At 30.3% G+C, this 9582-nt stretch overlaps 1 protein-coding gene across 1 annotated transcript; it reads right to left on the bottom strand.

The window, feature by feature from the left end:
- Nucleotides 1-345: 345 nt before the first annotated feature.
- On the bottom strand, nt 346-8349 carry LOC135951106 (uncharacterized). Its single transcript, XM_065500688.1, has 5 exons — nt 8210-8349; nt 1532-2178; nt 1298-1472; nt 1015-1228; nt 346-723 (listed from the first exon to the last, which is right to left on the bottom strand). The coding sequence occupies exons 2-5, from the start codon at nt 2171-2173 to the stop codon at nt 507-509; spliced, it is 1248 nt and encodes a 415-aa protein (XP_065356760.1). The 5' UTR covers nt 2174-2178; nt 8210-8349; the 3' UTR covers nt 346-506.
- Between the last annotated feature and the right edge of the window lie 1233 nt (nt 8350-9582).

Here is a 9582-nt window from a genome sequence, read left to right as displayed (position 1 = left end):
CAAACGACCGAATTTTTAACATTGACAACCTTATATAGCGAATATTTCGAAAATTATACGCTCAATATAACGAACAGAAAGTAGTAAAGAATGTAAAAATAAGAAAATAAGTCGTTACAGTACCGTTTAACGAATGGGCCTGACAACATATCGTTCGTTATACCGGGATTTGCCTGTAAATGTTTCTTAACGGCTACACGGTCCGATTTTATCAAAAATGCCAAGGCTACAAAAGAGATTTATGAAGTTTAGAATTAATATTGACCATATAGACTAAGGGGGAGAGGAGAGGAGGATATACAAAAAAGTGAAGTTCTAGAAATAAACAAACAAATTATCAAAACATTTTCTATACATTAAAAATACTTGTCTTTGTTTTATTTATGTATAATTTCTTAACTTAAAACTAATATTTATTATTTATGTATGTATGTTTCTTTTTTTTGGCTCAACTAGATCATTTTTATAATAATAAACTGCCTCATCTGATTTAATTCTAAAATTCCTTAGTCTTTATCGAAAAACCTATATTTCTGGCCAATCCGTATAATATCAGCAGTTTTCTCTGTAATATTCTTTTTACCCACATTGCGACTTAAAACATCCATATTTATGTCCTTATAATCATCGGGCATGGTGCTGTTATCGGCCAATATAATTTTAGTCATAAAAAGAGCATGACAAATTTCAATGCCTGCACATTTGTGTATTTCCTTCATGAATCTAAAAAAAAGTAAATTAAAAATTTTGTTTTAAAAAAAGATAAGATTTAAACAAATTTAAATTGCGTGTGTTTTAAATAGGAATATTTGTGATCATATTACAGATGGAAGAATAAAAAAGAAAAAACACTAAACATGATAAAAACAAACTAAACAATTTACCAAGGCAAGCAATAAAAATGTTTTTCTTTTTTTTGCAATAAAACAGAACAAAACCTAATCACGTTTCAATTAACAATATCAAGTCTTGTTATTAAATACTTTTACTTCAGCCGCAACCCCGCCTACTTACCCGACAAAAGAATATTCATTGGTGGAAATATGAACAGATTTTAAACATTCTATAAATGTCTGATAATAGAACTGTAACAGCTCATCAACATGATATTCCAGCACAGAAATTTCTACACTCGAAAATAGCAAGAAAATAATATCGTGCACACAGCTTTCATATTGGGCTATTTGGAAATCGACAAATTTCACTTTGCTAGGTTGGCTGCATTCATCTTTAATTAAAATTTTTGTTCAATTATTACTTGAGCCACAAAAAATATATAAATTGTTTTAAGACTCACCATACTGTATCATTAAATTATTAATCCACATATCACAATGTACTATGGAGGTAAATAGGTCATCTTCTTTCTCTGGTTTGGCCACAAAGATATCATACTCCTGCATAAGCTCTTTGACACGTTCCACACAGTTGGCATTATTGTTGGTAGCATTGGCCACTTCTTGATATAATTCCTAGAAATTTAAAGCAAAGTTCCTGTAAAATAAATTAATAAATATGAATTAAAACTTACCGCTTCCATTTGTGACTTAACCTCTGGCGCCATTCCCGTATTCATATTAAATTTCTTAAAATAAGGCCTGATAAACTTATTAAACACTTCCGGTTTTTTTAATCTCAATGCAATTGGCAATGCATGATATTTGGCCATTTCGCCTAAAATCAATTTTGTATGGGCCAAATCAAAAGGCTTATGACGATCGCCAGCCTTAAAGCCCGATGTCTGTAGATTTTCCTGCACCAGCACTGCATCTCTATCTACTTTCTCGGCATCTGGATTTAAAGATATACGACTGCCATAATACTCTGGAAAACCTTCAAATATTTCATTCTCTGCAATACCAGCTTCCAGCTGTAATGAACGCAAGGCAGGACTTAAATATTGATAAACAGCATTTTCTGTAAGACATGTACGTTCCGGTTGGAACATTTCCCAAAACAATTCGTTCGTTAGGGGAGGTAATTTAGCCACCAGTGGTAGTTCTTCTATTTCTCCGCAAGGTTTTTGTACATTGGCCATAATTGCCAATATAACACTGCCATAATTATCGCCGGCCTTGGTAAGGTAACGACTGGCATACGATACCAATTTAGCACCCTTCAAATGGGGTTCTATAACTGAAGGTAGATCTATTATTCTCGGAACATCGGCCATAATTTCTGTAAATTAAAAAATAAAAATATTTTAAATATGAATTAATTTAATTTAAGCTTAGTTCACTGAAATTCTAATTCAGAATTAAAAATTTCAACAAATCATTCCCAACCAAATGCTCGCAAGAATTAATTCTTAATTCCACTTTCGAGATCAAAATAAATTGTATCTCTTAAACATTCTGTTAATGAATTCATTATGAATTAATTCATAGGCTTAATTCCTTTGTAATTCAAATGTATTGAATTCCTTTCAGAATTCATTATTTATAAAAGTTCTTCCAATAAGGACTTTCGAACTTTGACAGCGGCTATATTTTTATACCCTTGACCTTCGTGAGAAGGGTATATATAAGTTTATCATTCCGTTTGTAATTTCCACAATATAATTTTCCCGACCATATAAAGTATATATGTATATTCTGGATCCTTATAGATATGGGAGTCGATTAAGCCATGTCCGTCTGACTGTCTGTCTGTTGAAATCAATTTTCTGAAGACCTTGGATATCTTCGGGATCCAAATCTTCAATAATTCTGTGAGACTTGCAAATCAGCTCAAAAATCAGCAAAATCGGTCCACAAATGTCTGAGATATGAGGAAAAAACCTCATTAATATTAATATAGACAATATGGATATCTAATGATAGATATTTCAAAGTCCTTTACAACGACGATATAAGACCATAGTAAGTTGGGCCTACAATGGGTCAAAATCGGAAAAAATATTTTTTATTTATAAAATTTAAAAAATTTTAAAATAACATTTTTTTTCCAAAAAATGAAAAAAACAACTTTGGAAAAAAAATTAATTTTGTATACCTAAAAATATTTAAAATTTGTATTTTTAAGTATAACCTGGTGAAGGGTATATAAGATTCGGCACAGCCGAATATAGCTCTCTCACTTGTTGAAGCTACATCTGTCGTATTAGCGGTCATTTATTCAGTTTGTTTTGTCAAATTTAATTCTTTCGAACCTTTGATTAACAGCAAAATGAGTATTTAAACTTAAACAAAATTAAACCGGTGACTGCAGAGTTTCTCTTAACTATGATTACATTTTTATTATTTTTTTGTAAACAAAAATATCATTAAGTTCCTCAATTTAAAAATTAGTTTTTAATGTTTTATTATTTCATTTAAAATTATTTGCAAAACATTTGAAATTTTATGATTAATAATTTTCTACTAGACCAATTCACTTAAGCACCTAAAACTCAACACAGCAAATATAAAATTAAAAAAAAAAAAACTAATGTTAACAATTGTTATCAAAATAATCTCTAATTTATACAACGTCAGAATTTCTCTATCATTTTAGTTCCCCAATAAATGTAATGAACGTAAGAAAATCAGATTTTTATTTATATATCGCGCGTGGTCACTAATTTTTGCATGTCATTTTGAATAAGTGTTATACAATAGAAACAAAAAACAAAGATTAAATAATCAAATAATTAACTCAACAATTAATCAGTTAAGTTAGAATGTACTTGAACCTGCGAAAAAATAAATTGAAATCATTTGTGATATCTGAACTTCTTTCCCGGTATTGTGAATTATTTTTTTACCACACAGATACAACAGTTTCGTTGTGTTAACCGAATTTGTTGCCAACCAAATGATTCAGTCTTCATGATCGAATTTTCCAGTTGTTTCAAAAAAAATTCAGATATTTAGCGACACCATCTTTACTTAACGGAATTTTGTTCAAGTCCATCCTGTACATTCATCATGATTACAAGACTATTTTTGGAAATAATAGTTTGGATGGTTTTCAGATATGGCACTTTTAGTGACTCAATATTACCATTCCCTTATAACCGCATGTGATAAAGATTCATTCGTAGTATAATTTTGAGTCCGTATTTTGCTATCTATAATTTCCCATAGGTTTTGTATCGAACTGAGATCTGGCGATAGGACAGGCCTATTCAAAACACCTACCTCATTGGATTGCAAACCACTCGATTACAACCCTAGGGGTGTGTTTGGTGTCATTATCGTTCAAAGTAGGAGCATATTTTCCTCAACGTATTTTCCATATAATAAATTCTAATAAATTTGCAATTCTATAATGATATAAAGACATTTTTCTGGTGGCATATCGCAAAGCGTTTGAATCATATTAAATAAATGCCATTTAATTTTTGTATTCAATATTTATATTTCATACATTATTTCACGTATTTCAATAGTAATTAAATACCGTTTTTACTATATCTGCAAATTACAAACATCTCTCAAAAATGTTGTCTACATGGAGTAAACAGATGTACAATTTATTATGAGAATATGATCTGTGGCTGTTTTAAAGGTTTAATTTTATGACAAATTAATAATTCTTTAATTGCATTATTACTAGTAAGTTTTATACTACACACAATCCCAGTATGAAAAATCGTCGTAGACGACATTGTCTTCGACGATTTATGTAAGACATGTCTTATATCAAAGACAATTGATGACAAGATGAGCGACAATGTCGTGAATGTTGACGAAAAGTTAAGCGATATTATCTTGAATGTTGTCTTCTGTTAACTTATAACCAAACTTTTCATTGTTATTTTGTAAACGACAAACTGAGCGACATTGTGTCTCTTTTAGTCGTCCACAATTTTCGCGACATTTGTTCGAAAAAGTCTTTGGCAATTTTTCATGCATTGCTCGATGGGGCCAACGAACAGTTTTTGAGGCAATAAATCACAGGAAACAGCTAGACCTTTCAAAATTTCATACAGATGGTAATAATAAGTTTTTAAATCTTCAGTAAAAAATTTAAGTCAATCGTGGAGTGCCACTCCCATTTCCAGTAGGTGGATTAAAGTGTAACTACGGATGAAGATCACTGGAAAATAATAAGTTTCTGACTTTCAATTAAGTCACATAAATGTTCACCAAAGACTTTAATAATCATTTCAAGTCAATCCGCCTACTGCCACACCCACCTATAGTGACAGGAAATATATGCATGGCGATAGGCGGATCTTGAAATTAAGCGAGGAGCTATCTCTAGTTATGGACAAATCGCCCTAAAATTAAGTAGCATGGTTTCTGTGTATATGAAACTTATTTGTGTTGAATTTTATTTTAGTACGAACATCTGTAAGAGATATATGCTGGATAAAATGATTTTTTGAAGTGGGCCTTATATGGGAGCTATGACTAATTAAGGACCGATCGTCACAAAATTTGGTGGTGGTGCGATTTCGGCTAATATAAAACTTATTTGTGCTGAATTTGGTTTGGATATATAACTAAGATTTTTATGAGAACTTAACTATTTGCAGATATGGCAATCGTATGGGGGCTAGGGGAAATAATGGACCGATTCTAACCAAATTCAATAGGCTTTGTCCCTGGGACAAAATTTTGTCGAATTGTCTTTAAAATTGCAACCTGTAGTTTGATTACAAGGTTTACATTGACAGGCGGACATCGCTTAATCGACTCAGAAAGTGATCCTGAGCAGTTTGGTATACCATAAGGTGGGTGTTGACATTATTACCTTTCTCCACATATAAATTGTTTCACGGATACGCTCGGATAAACAAAGTTCTATTCCAAAGAGTATATGGACGACAACAAAAACTTCACAAAAAAGACAACACAAGTTAACCTTGTATGGGAGGTATAACCAATTATGAATTGATCGCCATGAAATTTCGACATTTGCTTTGCGCACCGGGCTTATACATATGTATGGGATTCTGGTTCGATCGGTATACTTTAAGGTGGGTGTTAGACTATTATTCTTTTTTTTTAATTGAATATTACGAAAAATTCCCATTTTATTGACCATATGTTTTAACTGATTATTTGTTTTGTTTGTTAATATTGGAACTAAATGTTAAAACAGATTGTAAATGTGTTTTTATATTAATACAAAAAAAATTAAAATGTACATAAAAGTATTTTCCGCTCTCACTTCTCTCTCAGAGCCTTGCTCAGAGATGTCTTAATTTGAGATGTGGCTCGAGTTGGAAATTTGTATTAGAAATTTAACATATTTTCACAATTGTTTTGTAAAATTATTATACAATACAATAATTAATACGGAAGCAACAAATTTAAAAAATAGTAATTCATACTTCCATCATTAGTAGATAATTACAAAAAAAAAACGTGCTTAAACAATATTTTTTTGTATTACAGTTAAACTATTTGAACTATGTATGTAATATTTTTAACAGATATTTAAACTTAAATAAATAAATACTTATTGAGAGCTTGAATTGAGTCTTATAATTCGGTGTCTTAATTCCTCAATACTCCAAACGTATTGAATTCATTCCTTAATTTTTGAAGTTTTCTTTAAATCAAATACATTGCAAAATATTGGGTGTATCTTAAAAATAAGGGATTTACAATAGATGGCGTATCTTTTGAACGAGGTTTTTTGTTTTTAATAACTTATATGTCACCTTGAAGGGTACATATCTGTCATTTATTCCCACTTAGTTATTGAACATTATAGTGTAAACTACAAAGTTTTTTTGCTTCGAAAATGTCGAATTTTGTACCAGCAAATCGTCATAAGCGGGAAGTTTTGCTTTACTTCTATAAATTGATAAAAAGTGCCGCTGAAGTACACCGGTTAACAACCGAAGCTTATGGTGAATGTGTTCCATCGGTTTCAACGTGCGAGTTACTGTTTATGCGGTGTCTTTGACACGGAAGACAAGATCCCCCAGGAAATCCTAAAACAATTTGAAGACCAAGAATTTTGGAGGCATTACTCCATGAAGATTATTGTCGAACTCAACAAGAGCTTGCAAAATCATTGGGAGCTACAATGCTCGGCCAACCAGAAGAATCAACAACAAAGCCAAATATCCATGGCGCTAAGGTAATGCTCTATTTTTAGTGGCACCAAAATTGTCCTATTTATTATGACTACTGAAATCTGTCCAGACCATCACCTGTACCTGTACCGAATGCAACAGATTCGTTTGAAGCGAGCATTGACCGAAAAACGTAAAGAATATGCGGCCAAACTTGAAACCGTAATATTCTATCATGACAGCGCTAGGTCACATATTACAATACCTGTTAAAAATTATTTAGAATGGTTTTGGTTTTGCCTCACCCGCATTATAGTCCAGACCTTGCGCCATCCGACTACTATTTGTTTCGATCGATGCAGAACACCCTCTCTGGGTTACGCTTCACTTTGGAACAGAGTATCCGAAATTGGCCTCAAAAGATGAGCTGTGCTATTGGATCTGAATCCATATGTTGCCAGAAAGATGGGAAAAGGTTATAGCTAACAAGGTTATAGTAAAAACTAATTTTGCACAACTGTCAGAGACCTAACTCAGTTGTCAAAAACCTGGTGGTGAGAATGTATTAGTCAAAATAATGTATTATTAGTAAAAAAATATTCATATGTGAAAACAAAAACATCGTATGTGTGATAATTTTGAGTACTTTTTTTTATTTTTCTAGATTCCGCTCTATGTATATTTCTCTATGCCTTCAGTATTTAACTAAAACATAACAACTGTTAAATTTGTTTCAATTTAAACTTATTAATAACACTGAAGTATGTTTAAGCATATAAAGTTACAATTTACTTAATTTTTAAACGGAAACTAGAAGTTATGACTTCTTAACCAAAGTCTTCAACTAGAAGAGCCAGTTTCAAGCAGATTTAACAAACGTTTTTACCAAACCTCTGAATTTTCAACTGAACTTTGTCTAAAGATAATTTCACAACATTGGTTATCAATAACTGATAAATAAACGCAAAAGTGTCAAGGCTATTCTTTAAGCCAATTAAATTATTAAATTTTTCTTGAAATTTTGTAATTTTCCATATTCTTGTTTCTACAGTTAGTTAGTTTGTTAACTAACTGCTTGTGTTCGTCCGTCCGCCTTTTGGAAACACATTCAATTGTCCAATTTAACAAATTTAGTTTTTATTTTTGTTTTAAACATTATCGTAATAATTTATATAAATCTGTTTTTGCACAAACACACTTTTATTATTATTATTATCAATTTCATTTAAAAAATATATAAAAAACACTTACTACTTAAACAAAACTAAATTCAATTATTTTGTTGTCACTTTTGAAATAAAATAGTATTCGCAAAATTTGAAATTCACACTTCTAACGATCAACGACTACTGAAGAATTTCTTTAATGTGAATCGCGTTTTTCAAACATTGTACACACACGCAAGAAAAAAACATAGAAATACTTAAATAAACTAATGCAAAATATCAACTAATGAAAATTTGTTTAAAATTTTTATTTACAAATTCTAATCAAAACTGAGCGCGAGAGATAAACGCTGAAATGTGTGAGGTGTCTGGGGGATACGAATGGCAAAAAAAAATAGAGGTTTTTTTTACAGATTGTAACATTTTGTTGATACTCAAAAATTTAAATTAACTAAGTACTAGTACATAACGAGGGGCTTGTTAGTTTTTTCAAAGCGATTTGATAAAGACGCAAAGAGAATGATCTTTAACGGCGACTGATAACTGAGCTATTATTTTTACTACTATATTTTGTTTATTTAACTCTTTGATAAATAAATGTGTGACTTTTTTTCTGTAAATAAAATATAAAAATAACTATTAACTACATTTATATATAGTTGCTATACGTACTGGTATTAAATCTACATGTTTATATTAATTGAAATGGTCTTGTCATTTGTCTTACAATCGTAATTGTCTAAAAATATAAGGTGCTCATAAACTTTAATTTATAATTCAAATGATATGGTGTCTAGATCATAAAATAATAATTTTTAAGACCAAATAGATAGTTTGCATAAATATTTAAAATTGAAACATGCTTTTCGCAGTTTTATCAGAAGAGCGTACACATGCTTAACATTTTAATAAATATTTGTATAATATAAAGTCAAACATTCAAACATAGTTATTTGTTTTGAAATTATATTCGGTTTAACCAACTTTTTTAATATTCTTTGCCAAAATCTGAGAATTTCCCAACCTTTTTTGTTTACCGGGAATCGGAAATTTTTTTCTACATTCCCGGGTACCCGGCTATTCCCGAAATATATAATGATACTGTAAATTAGGAATATTATAGCCAAATTTCATATAAAAACTTAGTGTTATAATTATTAAATATCAGAGCTTCGAATTAATTAATAAAATTTGAGCTTAATTCACTAAAATCTTAATCCGTAATTAAAAAATGTCAGCCTTTCATTCCATAAATCCATTCCTAATATTTAATTTGTTAGATTCATTCCAAAGCCTTTGTTTAAACTGAATTAATTTTAATGATAATTAATAACAGAATTTATTCAAACTTTGAATGATTAAATTTTTGTTAAATCAAATCATTTAAAAATTTAATTGAAAAAATTGTCTTAAACCTTTTTGTAGGGTAGAAGGGGGACCATACGCCACTTTTTTTTT

This window comes from Calliphora vicina, chromosome 2 (assembly GCF_958450345.1).
Source record: "Calliphora vicina chromosome 2, idCalVici1.1, whole genome shotgun sequence".
Classification (NCBI taxonomy): domain Eukaryota; kingdom Metazoa; phylum Arthropoda; class Insecta; order Diptera; family Calliphoridae; genus Calliphora; species Calliphora vicina.
This window is presented reverse-complemented; position numbering and strand designations above follow the sequence as displayed.

Bases quoted from the DNA above. Each gene is read 5' to 3' on its own strand.
- LOC135951106 (XM_065500688.1), bottom strand. From the start codon at position 2,173: ATGGCCGATGTTCCGAGAATAATAGATCTACCTTCAGTTATAGAACCC. The intron at 1,473-1,531 runs GTAAGTTTTAAT...TTAAATTTCTAG, and splicing joins TTAAGTCACAAATGGAAGCG to GAATTATATCAAGAAGTGGC. The intron at 1,229-1,297 runs GTGAGTCTTAAA...TTTTAATTAAAG, and splicing joins TAATTTAATGATACAGTATG to ATGAATGCAGCCAACCTAGC.